Source organism: Scomber japonicus, chromosome 10 (assembly GCF_027409825.1).
Source record: "Scomber japonicus isolate fScoJap1 chromosome 10, fScoJap1.pri, whole genome shotgun sequence".
Classification (NCBI taxonomy): domain Eukaryota; kingdom Metazoa; phylum Chordata; class Actinopteri; order Scombriformes; family Scombridae; genus Scomber; species Scomber japonicus.
The window spans coordinates 6,546,053-6,558,309 of NC_070587.1; the positions used below are offsets into that span (position 1 = coordinate 6,546,053).

Consider the following 12,257-nt stretch of genomic DNA (forward strand, 5'->3'; position numbering starts at 1 on the left):
TGAGTTTGCATGAATGAAGGAAGGGGGGATAGTAGAGCAATTGATTAGTATTGTAAAATTTCCAAAAGCTGAATGAATGGATCTGAAGGAGATTATTATGGATGAATACCAGGAACCTGTTTCGGTTTATCAACAAGCATTAAGAAATAATCTGTTGGAACAGAATCACGAGTTGTTTGAATACCTGGCTTCCTTCCTTCTTTCCTTGAACCAATGAAAAACCCTCTTAGTACTTAGGCCACCTGTGTTTTGGAAAATGAAGTGTCATCATGTCAGAATTGTTCAGAAAGAGCCTAAGCTTTTAATCTGAGGACAAAGAAGCCTGTCCTATGGCTTGGTATCTGTTGTCTTAATATCTAAATCAGCTATCAGGACTTTTAGACCTTAATGAGAGTTGAACCCAAGCTGATTACTTTTTTGCAACCAAGAAAGCCTTGTTCATCTTAATTGGCTTTGATAGCTCTGAAAACTGTTGGTGTTATCCTCTTTTAGTTTATGGCCAAATGAACCCCTTTCAACCTGATTTAGTTGTGTTTGGTTGGTGAGGGTCCCGAATAACAAAACAAAGAACTCACACCAATACTTATGATTCTGTCTGTTCTTTTCAGTATTATGGGACCAGGCAGTGCATCTCTCTGCATAAGCCCAGCCACTGGTTCATTCATTATTTAGAGACCTTTCCACAAGGCCCATTGTATTAAAGGGGTATGATTTGAATAGGAAGTAGCTTCCTGGACCCAGGCGTGTGATGTGTGTGTTCCTCTCTGTCATTGTATGTTTCTGTGGGCTTCATCCGTCTGCCTCAGCAAGCCAGGGGGCTGAAAGAGAATTTCCATTTTATGAATATTTAATACATAATAAAGTTTTCAATTTTATTCTATTCAACCCGTAGGGGTAAAAATGTGGCAAAGCCACCCCTCAAGGACGGAACACAGAGTAAAGGTAGCTGATTCGATGGAGGTATCAAAAATATGGTTAACATCAGCTCATTGCCTTAGAAATCACCTGTTAAAATACAAAGACAAACATTTGGAATAGTTTAGCACAACATCGTATAGAGCGTCATAGTGTCCCTATTTCCCACATCTCAAACTCCCTATATTCAGTATTACTATTGGATCATAGCATATCTGGGCTGCCCGCTGCGTCCATGGTGACCTGGCATGGCTCCATGTGAGACACCCAGCTGGGAGTGCCCCTGAATCAACTTGGGATTAGCCACGGATTGTTTGGGATTACTCGGGGATGGAGGGGGATTAGCAGTGACTGCCTGTTTCGGGGGCGTGAGGGCCATAGGCTGGCCAAATTGCCCCTGACTCAGACTCAGGGAACAGAAGGCGGATAGAACCACACCCACAGTGGAACCACCTACAACCTGCGCTATTCTTAGATTCTAAAACACACATACACACAAACAGGATGACAAAGAAAAACATGTGGTGGAAAACTGCACGACAGGAAGCCAGCAGCTAGTGATGATGATGATGCCACGGCTGGCCACCGTCCGAAATCTCTCAAATCTCTCTAGCAGGTGGATTCATCAGATAAAGAGGGTTTGGGATGATGACAAATCCCTCCAAGTTCAATGGGGCTGCTCTTCCCTCATACGGGGATAAATCGAGATTTGAATCAGACAAGTCACACAGAGTTGCAGCATGAAGTGGTTCAGCTCTGTGAAAGATGCCCCATTTACAATCAGCCGTGGTGGAATGGCATGAAAGCTTACATATGTTTTAATTCAGGCATGCACAGGACTTGATGGGGATGATTTGGAGTGGTATGATAGGTGGATGATCCAGCCAGGGTGAGACAGGGAGTTGGCGCGGCACGTTGAAAAGCCGTCAGAAGCAGGGAGCGGGCATCCCCTGCGGACCTGCACTGCCGAGATGAAAGGCTGTTTAGTGTTAGAGCAGCAGCATCAAACAACCGCCTCCTCTTGCATCCTTTCCCCCATCCCCCACTCTCCCTCCATCTCTCTCTCTCTCTCTTGACTCTCACCACAATATGATATAGTTCTGCCGTTGCACGTTTACCCGGTTGCCATGGTTACCCAATGCCGGAGGTGTCACAGCGAGATAACCCAAGGAGGCATTCACAGATCACCTGAATTCAGTTGCCTCCCTTTTATGTGTTCGCTGCCGCAATTTGATTTATTTGTTTACCTGCCGTGCAGTTCAGTGTGAATACAAATAATCCACAACATAATGGAGATGGTAGAAGTGTGAGTACCCCTCAATCTGAAACAATCTATTGTACCAGTATATTCCTAAACCACAGGAGGTGCCTTTGATTTGATATTTTCCTACTTGAGTGTCAAAATGCCTTGCATACAACAAAGAGCAGAATTGCAACGACAGACTCTGTTGCACATTAGGAACTTTCAGCATTTGGCAACCCTTGAGATGTAAATGATAGTAAAAAACAACAACTATATCCTATGAATTACTATTACTATTACAGAATCAGTGACTATACATGGGCGCCATGAAGGAATAATGGCAAAGTAATTGGTGACAAACAATAATTGAAGGCATAGAGATTGAAAGCAGGACTGGAAAATAACTGTGTTGTGAACACAGAAGTGTGTGAAATATGTCAGTCAGAAAAATGTAGCACTCAGTGACAAAAGAGAAGGAAGGATTGTGATAAAGACAGAAAAGGGGAGGGCAGTGGAGATAGGCAGTGAAGGTAGATGTTGGAGGGTGGGATACATCCATTAGCCTTCTTGCTCCTGGCTCAATCTTGTGATACACCCCCCCCCCCCCCCCCCCCCCATTCAAGCTACGAGAGTGAAAGAGACAGGGCTGGCACTAAGCCAGACTGGCACCGACTTCAAACATACAGTAAGCCCAACCACAGCAGCTTACATCAGCCCGGCTGAAAGGAGAAGTAGAGGAGGACAGATGGATTGATGAAAATGAAAGTGGGAGAATTGATGTCCAAAGGAGAGTGTCTCAAGATAGAGTTTCAGGTCATTTCAGGTTGGTTGAGGCTGACCGGGTCTTTCTCCATTCCAGCTGTAGCTGTCCTTTAAACATGTTTGTGTTTGTAAATGCACTCTCTCTTTTCTGACTCTGTGACTTTGGTTAACACTGATTGCATAGAGAGTTGAGTATCTACCTCTGTGTGTTTTGTGTATCTGATAAAAGACATGGAAGCTACCTGATAATTTGACACAATTTGTCTATGACTCAGCATGTATAGACTGAATGATTTATAAGCAGTGTTGACAGCTGTTGCTGTGATACGGTTTGTTTGAATTGCTGATTTTTATATCTGAAATCAAATTATTAATAAACATTTGATATTATATCTTATGCTAATTTTTTAAAGTGTCATTATAAATGTTCACCTATTAGAGGCATTTAATGTACAAATAATAAGTGGTGTGATATGTAGTGCAATTTCATTTAATTTATCACACTGTCTCTTTTGTCTCTCTGCAGAACTCCATCCGTCACAACTTGTCCCTCCACACGCGTTTCATTCGGGTGCAGAATGAAGGGACAGGGAAGAGCTCCTGGTGGATGCTGAACCCAGATGGAGGGAAGATGGGCAAGGCCCCACGCCGACGAGCAGTCTCCATGGACAACAGCACTAAATATCTAAAGAGCAAAGGCCGCATTAGGGGCAAGAGGGTTGGACGTCCTGGGGTAGGAGCTGGGTCTGCTGTTGTGGGGCTCCAGGGTTCCCCTGACCATGGCAGCCCACCACGTAAAGGCCTCCCAGTTGCTGGAGGTACATCCGGGACAGATGGAGAGTTTGATGCCTGGACAGAACTTCACTCGAGGGCCAGTTCATCAGCCTCCACCCTGAGTGGGCGTCTGTCACCCATCCTCGCTGAGGGAGAACCAGAGGAACCAGAGGAGGGAGGCCTGTCTTGTTCCGCCTCACCCCATCTCTACCCCTCACCGACCAGTGCCCGGTCTCCATCCATGGGGGCAGGGAATCGTTGTCCTCCCCTTGAGCAGTTGCCTCAGCTGGCTAACCTGACAGGTGCCATCAGTCTTGATGAACAGCTGATGGAGGATGGTTATCATCACCATCACCCACAGCAACAACACCAACAGCATCCTGCTGTTGGGAGACATAAGCACCAAACCCCTGTCTACCATTACAGCTCTGGAGTGAAGGGGCAGAACTCCTATGGCGTAAGTGTGTATGGTGCAGCAGGAATGGGGATGCTGCGCCACCACTCACCCATGCAGACCATTCAGGAGAACAAGCCAGCCAGTTTTTCCGGAACCATGCGGGCATACTCCAGCACCAATGCCCTGCAGAGTCTGCTAACAGGGGGGTCAGCTGGGCAGCAATACTGTGCCAAGGACATGATGCTGGGACAGGAGCGAGAGAGCCATCCCATGATGGGCCAAGCTTGTAATGGAGTAAGCTCCAACCATCACACCCACCACCCTGGACACCACAATGGTCACAGCCACAGCCACAATGGACCTCTTAGTCACAGCTCAACCCATAACCATAACAGAACTCACAACCATACTCCTACTCATAATCACAACAATGTAACCAACCACAACTCACCTCACAGCCTCACTCGCAACGGTCACAACCTCAGCCAGAGCCATAACCACACACCACCCGGGGCACCAGCCCTGACCCCACGTGGCAACAGCAACCAGCTGCAGACCTACAACCACAAAGCTCCCTACCTGTACAGTCCCCCATCACATGCCCACCTCCCTGCCTCCACCACCCTGCCCCCAAACCCAGCAGGTATGCTTGGCATGCCCCAGGACTCATGTCATGTAGCCACTGCTCCACACCCACACCCCCGTCACAATCATTACCCTGACCCACAACACCAAGGCATGGCAAATGGACTGTTCCACCATGGCCAGGGGATGGGGGGCAGTACTGGAAATAACAATTACCATGGCTATCATCAACAGCACCCCCATGAGAGACTACCAGCTGACCTGGACATTGACATGTTCCATGGCAGCTTGGACTGTGATATGGAGTCCATCCTCCTCCATGACATTTTGGACTCTGGGGAGGAGATGGACTTTAACTTTGACTGCTCCCTAGCTCAGGGTGTGGGCATTGGAATGGGGATGGGCATGGGCGTGACTGTGGGCATGGGAATGGGGATGAGCGGACTTGCTGGTCCACAGCAAGCTCATAGCAACCAGAGCTGGGTTCCTGGCTGACGTCCAGGACAACACACCCTGCCCTCAGAAAGAACTACCCTACCCATAAAGCACTGTGCTCAACTGTGACATTCCTTGACACAGAGACTATAGGACCAACACTCCTGTCTTTCTTTGTTGTCTTGACAATTCTTCTTTCACCTCCTCCTCTTTTGATCCCCTCCCCTCCCCGAGAGATCTAGTTCATGTCACATTAGGTTTTTCCTCATATCAGCTATACTGTGATGACAATCTCTCAGCTGTGCTTGCCCAACATCGCTTCTCATCTAACATGAGAACTGAACTCTCAATGCACTTTATTGCAAGTGGGTCACATCTCGCAGTGCAATGCATTCACTGAGCAGCTCAGGCAGAGCTTGGCATGTTTTGTAACAGTAGGTGGCTACAGGAAAAAATGAGGAAATCGCAAGTTCATAAAGTAATCTTGGCATTGAATTACATTGGACTCCTTTTCTCAAAGACTGTCATTGTCAGCAGTAGGGACTTTTTTTTCCTACAAAAATAGATTTCTGATCTGAAAGCAGTTTAACGATAATGACATTCGCATGCTCATCAGATCGAATTAATTATCTTCAGATCAGATCAGCAGTCCTGTTATTTACAGCTTCACGCATTCAGACCTTGGCACTTTGACTTTTCTATTGGTTGTAAAATTTTGTTAATGCCCTTTTGACATTGTTTAGAGAATATTGTCACTACATCATTAAATGGATTTTATCATCACTGGCTAGCATGCAATTCATTGAATTAAAATGTTGCATCACTTTGTCTCACCTGGGCTTCTCATGCGAGTTTCTCTCTCTCTCTATCCCTCTCCCTCTCTCTCTCTCTGCCTGCCAGTGGAGACAAAGTGACCATTCTTCACACCGAGCCATTAACGTAGCTTGATTGAAATTCAGCATCTTGCTTTTAATCTTCAAAGTGATGCGGCAGCGATGCGTCATTATTGAGAATCTAACGTGTTGTCCTCCCATCTCTCACCCCGGCCGCCCGGGCAGCCGCTTGCCTCTCCAGCTTAATGTGCCAAGAAAGTGAGACAAAACTGTGATTAACGCCAAGTCACTCTGCCTGCTGTCCTGCTCTGAGGAGGCCAATGTCACTGACCGCTTGCCTGCTCACAGAGGGTACAAATGGAAAAGATGGAGACAAGGATAGAACAAAAGTCTGTTGTTACAGTGGGATCAATCACCAGCCTCAGTTTTCATGCTGTTTGGGTGTGTGTGTCTGAAAACAGGTAGTGTATCTGTATTGTAAATCATGCTCATTGTCTGTATTTTGTGTTTCCTTGTTCCCATGTTTTCAGTGCTTATACCCTGAGCTTCTAACACTTCAAGCAGTGCAAAGAGAGAGATTTAAGGAGAAAACAATCAGCCAATCTGAGTGGCATAAGTCTATGTCAAACAGGGTTGCAAAGCCCCACAGCCATCCACATCCCCTTTTTGTATGTTTATTCTGTTGTCTTGTAGTTGTTGTTGTATTGTTGAAATTTTAAGGGCCAACAAGGACAGCACTGAAATATCCATGGTTTACGGATGGAATTCAATGGTGAAATGATGTTGGTAGTGCAGTATGACCTTCCTATGCTCCAATACTGTGCACCCTCCCACATGTGCTCCGCTCAGTTGTCTCTGTGTTTGTGAGTGGGGGGAGTCTGAAGCTTGTTTCTCACTGGCCTTGGGAGAGAAAAAAAGAGGACACCCCTATTCTTTAAATCCCCCTAGGAGACTCACTGCATTTGGTCTGTACCAAGTACGGCACACAAAGGAAAAGAAGAGGGTTAAGGGTGGGGTGGGGGTTATTGTTACAGCCAAAGGTCAAGCACGGCACAGACTATCAGACCCATTACTGAGGTAAATACCTTTATTTCAGGGCTTTTAGCCGCACTGGTTCCAGTTAATCTCTGGGTGGAAAATGTGTGGAATTTTCTAAGCAAATGGGCCTCACAGAGCAGTTATGTTAAAGACCTGTGCTACAGACATTAGCAATGCCCTGCTATTGGAAAGAGAGCTATATATGATGTCTAATTTTCCTATATTTATTTATGAAAGAGATTGGTCTTTGTCACTCCTAAATGTGGTAGTTGTTTAAGTCAACTCCTATCCCTTCCTCTTTTTTTCTCTGTTTTTTAAGATGTCACTCTCCCTTTTCCCCTTTTACTTTTATTTTGTACAAAATCTATATATTAAGAATATTGTATAATAGTTTTTAAAATCTCAAAAGAATATCAGTTTTGTTGTCTATTTCTTTTTTAAGAGAATGTATCTCATCATCTGGTGACTGTTAAATAAATGAAATTAAAAGAAAGACTTCCTTGTCTTGTCTCATTTGTGTGACTATGACCATAAAGATACATTTGTTATTCATGAAAACACAACAAAGTGACCTTTTCCTTATAATTCAGAGACTCGGAAGTGGGTTTTCCTAAGCTTACTTGTGCTTGTCAAATTCTGTTTCTCTCATGTGCTTGTACACAGTAGCTGCCAAGATGAATGAATTTATGCTGCTTGTGAATTTATTTCTTTATTGTCCAGCTTGTATCATTTTAAAAACATAAGTCCTTTTCACACAAGCAGACAACCCCTCTTGGCAGTCGTGTTTGACCAGGACACCGAGTCTCTGCGTGGGAGGCAGGAGGAGTGGGCTGTATGAATGAAAAATAGGGGGAAAAAAGTGCCTTCACATATGTCTGGAAGCATCACTTGTGTTTCAGACTCTGCTTGAGAAAGAAAGAGAGAAATGTATTGGTGTGTGCATGCGTGCATGTGTGTGCAAGAGAAAAATAGTTCATGACAGACAGACAAAACAAGGAGGCACCCAGACAGCCAGACAGAGTTGGCAGGATTGGATTAATAGGTGTGTATATATGTGTGTGTGTGTGTATGTCTGTGTGTCATAAGGCTTGTTATGGCCTATGAAGCGGTATAGGTTGGTCACAGCTGTCCCAGTCCCATTGGAGGCGTTTTCACAGGAGGAGTGTGCAGCGCTACAGCGCCATACTGCCAGGCCCCAGGGGAGTCCCCGCCACTACACTCATGCAGACATGTACACACACACACACAGACAGACATCACACATGCACATTCACACACATACATTTTAAAATACCACAAATTCACACATTCACACAAAGAGGCACAGTTATGAAACCAAATGCACCAACACCCACACGCTCAAACAATCATTTCTCACTTAGATGTACAGTTTTAATTGACTCCACTTGGCAAAGCCTCTCTGCAGGGAGAGAAGTGAGAAGTGGAGGGAAAGGTGTGGAGGGAGGAAAGCAGGCAGCGTATATTAAAAGCTAAAGTGCCTGACACAAAAACACACAATTAAAATGTGTTTTTGTAAGCATTTTTGGGGGTCTGATGAGCTCAAACACGGTCCAGTAACTTTATAAGATGTTTCATAATTTCACAATTAGACCAAACTGAGTGTGATTGAGTGTAAGTGAGACTAGGAGTCTGGCGTATGGCCAAAGTCTCACTCTTCCCTGCCTTTCTCCTGAGAGAGATAGAGGTTGAGGTAGACAGGAAGGCAGTCCAGTCCAGGTGCTGTGCCTCGGGGAGGGTCTGCTCTTCTGTTCCTCATTATCAGCGAGTGAGAGAAGCTGTGTTACAGTGTCATTATTCATCCACTCAAGCATCTGGGAGCAGGTCCTTCTTTGCTTGGCCCAGTGATATCACTGTAGAGACCGCCCTTGGAGCTAAAGGCTGACTGGGGACACTGCTAACTGCTAACAGACAGAACCACCCAGGCAAGGCTCCAGGGTACAGATGTCCTTGAGTGCTTATGAGGATTCAGCAGTTCTCACTTTCCAGCCGAACTGCAAAGTGAAAAAATGGTATACTTCCAAAATTCAATTGTTCATAAAAAGTATTAACTCACCAATATACAGAAGGGGGGAGTTTGATGTACTACCTCCAGAATTAATGCTAAGACTTATTCTCAGCTACTGCAGCCACTGTGAAAATAAGCTTTAATAATCATCTTTATAATCTTTGCTATCTTTATTAGTAAATAACTTTCCAAAGCATTGTTTCAAAGGCATTTGAAAAAATAGAGAAGAATAATGTAGAAGAAAACAATCATTCCATAAATTCAAAGCTATAACTTTTAAGATGTAACTAAGCTCCAAAGATGCTTAAACAGATGTTTAAAATCAATCGATGAAAAGTAAATCCCAAATGGTATCTTTTAATGGAAAAACAGATTACACACCTCTTTTAACTTGTCTGAATTACTCTAAGAATGCCAAAAGAGTTCATGGGGGATACCAATAGACCACCAAACGAGGACTCCATACTGTCTAAGCTGGGGATGACAGTTTGAAGTTTAGAAGCTAAAGCCAGCAAGTTGGATTGAAGGCCACAGTGAGATTTAAAAGAGTATAAATTTGAGCACTGCACTTGTGCTTTTGCTAAAATAGGGCCAAGAGTAGTTTTACTGCTCTGCATGGATTTTGAAGTTGTAAAGTTATCAGAACTATAAGCCTGGTTACAAAGGACAGTTTTAGAGACAGGTACAGTTACCGGGATCCGGGGATTGAGACAGCATTTCTTAGTGCGGTATTAAACCATCAAAGATTCAATGAGAATGAAAAATACAGACAGCAAAGAAAATGGACAAAATTATGTCATTGACTAAAATGAGTAGACTGCTGAAAAACTTTGTGGAGCCCATGTCTGGAACATTACAGCAACATTCATACTGGGGGCAGACAGGTGTCTATGGGAGAGATTATAATCTGGAGACATCAAGTAATCATTCATGACATACAGGGCATTAGCTATTGATGGTAGAATTGTTGTTTCTGTCTTTTTTTAAAGCTGTGACACTCAATTGGCCTCATGGACAGATACAAACATTTCTGTGAATCACCTAATTTAGATTACAAGTAATGAATGTGTCTTCTACAACTAAGAACCAAATGTTAAGACTTAATGGCTCTAAATGAAACTAGTATCACATTTTCATATATTATTCCAGTAACTCAAGTCATGAAAGGCATGAGAGGCTCTATAAACTATACCGCAGAGGAGTCTTTGCATCACTTCAGATGGCTTAAATTTCATCACATAGATGTAAACAAACCTTAACCGCATCAGCAAACATTAATAACTTGGATTCAGTTGTTGTCTGCTGTTAGTCTATGTATTAAAAGACCTGTCAATCAATTTGGGATAGCAAGTTTCCAGTCCTGTGCTTCGAATTTTGGTTGTCGGACTACTCTTCTGTTTGTATTTGAATCACAGACTGTGTCTTCAAATAAATAAATACATTTTAAAAAATCCCATATTTTATCAGTTCAGAAAGTTTAAGACTGATGTGATTCTTGAAATAAAAAAACATGTAGCTTTCTTATAATTGATGTTTTGGGATATCACCGCATCAACCATGCAATTTCTTGTGGGCTGTTGCTGAAAAATAGATTGAATATCTTACCAAGATAAAGATAAGCTTGATGACGTTATCTGTCCTTAATGAGAAAAAAAATTGATTTTATCATTCTAAAAAAGAGATCTTGTTACTTGCTGCTAAATTCATGTTTTTTCAATGCAATGATATCTTTATGCTTCATAGTTGCTTGAAGGCTTATAGGGCAATTCTCTGTCATTTGGATCCAATAAAAGCTATGATGCACTGAAGCAATGTAGTGGGAGTGCAGAAAAATGAATACTGGACACAAAATACACATTGTCCCTGTGAAAGTGTGAGGTGTAGCCTAGAGAGCAGAAAACTGATTTAAACCAGAAGGCAAATGTTCAAGGCCTGAGCATTCACACAGGAAATCCCAACATACTCCAGGTTACCTACCAGCTCTGTGGTGTGGGGGATGGATGGGCTTTCTGTGCAGTGACCAATGGAGAATACATAGAAAAAGAATATACAGTCACAAGAGATGCCCAACAGTCACGTTCAGGTTGAGATGTACATATCTGATTTATCTAACCAAACAAATGTTATTAGATCATTTAGTCTATAACATTATAGACATAACACGTTGTAATTTGAAGTATGTTACATATTTTGTGGAATATAATCAACAGATCTCAAAAGTAATGACATGGGCAACTGTAAACTTTGACTCAAATCTCTTTCAAAGCCCATGTTATCGTTAGTTATTTTTTCAGAAAAAGAAAAAATGAACTATAAAATCATCTCATCTGAAAATGTTTATAAAAATAATACGGATTACATGATAAAGTTGAACGTCCCGTGGGTACTCTGGGCTACCGACTTGATCCTGATTAGAAGAAAAATGACCTACCAGGAAATCCTCCAATATAGCTCTCCTTGTGAAGGGTCTATCTGCAGTCTTTCAGGCCTATATGATGCCCCCCCCTTTACTCCCAACCCTAACCATCTCACTGTTCATAACTTCACCTAATCAAATGGGTATGCTGTGTAGATAATGTGAGTCCGCAGGTAGACCTACCCTACTCTTCTTTGCATGTTATTACACCAATCACTGTCCTTAATGAATCCAACTGTTCACCCTCCCACCTCCCTCCTCCTGTCCCTGTTTCACCCTCCTCCAGTGCTAACAGACAAGACAGATGTAATCAGATCTTTTCTCTTCTCCACCACTGATCCACTCATCAGGAGTGGGAGAATAGAAGAGGTAGATGTGTGTGCGGGGGGGGGGGGGTGACGACCTAAAGCGGTGATGACACAATTAATGTCAAATTAATGCTCATCCTGAGTGTCTACATCACCTCATCTCCCTGTGTCTCTCCCCGCCCTCACCTTGCTGCCTCTGTCTTTCCCTCCTCGCTCCCTCCTTTATTTTTCTCCCAACACACATCCAGCCAGCCTCACCCATCCCTCCCTCCTCTCTCGCTCCTATCTAAACGCACGTGGCCTAATCTCATACATGGGGGTGGGAGCTCATCTCAGTGTTGTTCTGGTGCATCTAGCTTAGCTCACTAGCACACAGAGTACGGTGTGGAGTGCTAATAGGGGCTGGAGGGGTGGGTGTGGAGTGGTGGTGGAGCGGGAGTCCTGATTGGTGTCTCTAATTACGGCTTGATACTAAAGAGTAATTAATGAGTTTGGGGCTGATGGCAGCAGCTTTGGAGCGCCAGA

At 43.7% G+C, this 12,257-nt stretch overlaps 1 protein-coding gene across 1 annotated transcript; it reads left to right on the plus strand.

The window, feature by feature from the left end:
- Positions 1-2,917: 2,917 nt before the first annotated feature.
- LOC128366233 (forkhead box protein O3-like) lies at positions 2,918-9,424 on the plus strand. The gene is made up of 2 exons (XM_053326917.1): positions 2,918-2,981; positions 3,400-9,424. Exons 1-2 carry the CDS (start codon positions 2,918-2,920, stop codon positions 5,169-5,171), a joined length of 1,836 nt encoding a protein of 611 aa, XP_053182892.1. The 3' UTR covers positions 5,172-9,424.
- The last annotated feature ends 2,833 nt before the right edge of the window (positions 9,425-12,257 follow it).

Excerpts from the sequence above, each read along its gene's own strand:
- LOC128366233 (XM_053326917.1), top strand. The coding sequence starts at position 2,918 with ATGAAAGTGGGAGAATTGATGTCCAAAGGAGAGTGTCTCAAGATAGAG. Across the intron at positions 2,982-3,399 it reads AGAGTTTCAGGTCATTTCAG|TGCAATTTCATTTAATTTAT; the intron begins GTTGGTTGAGGC and ends TGTGATATGTAG.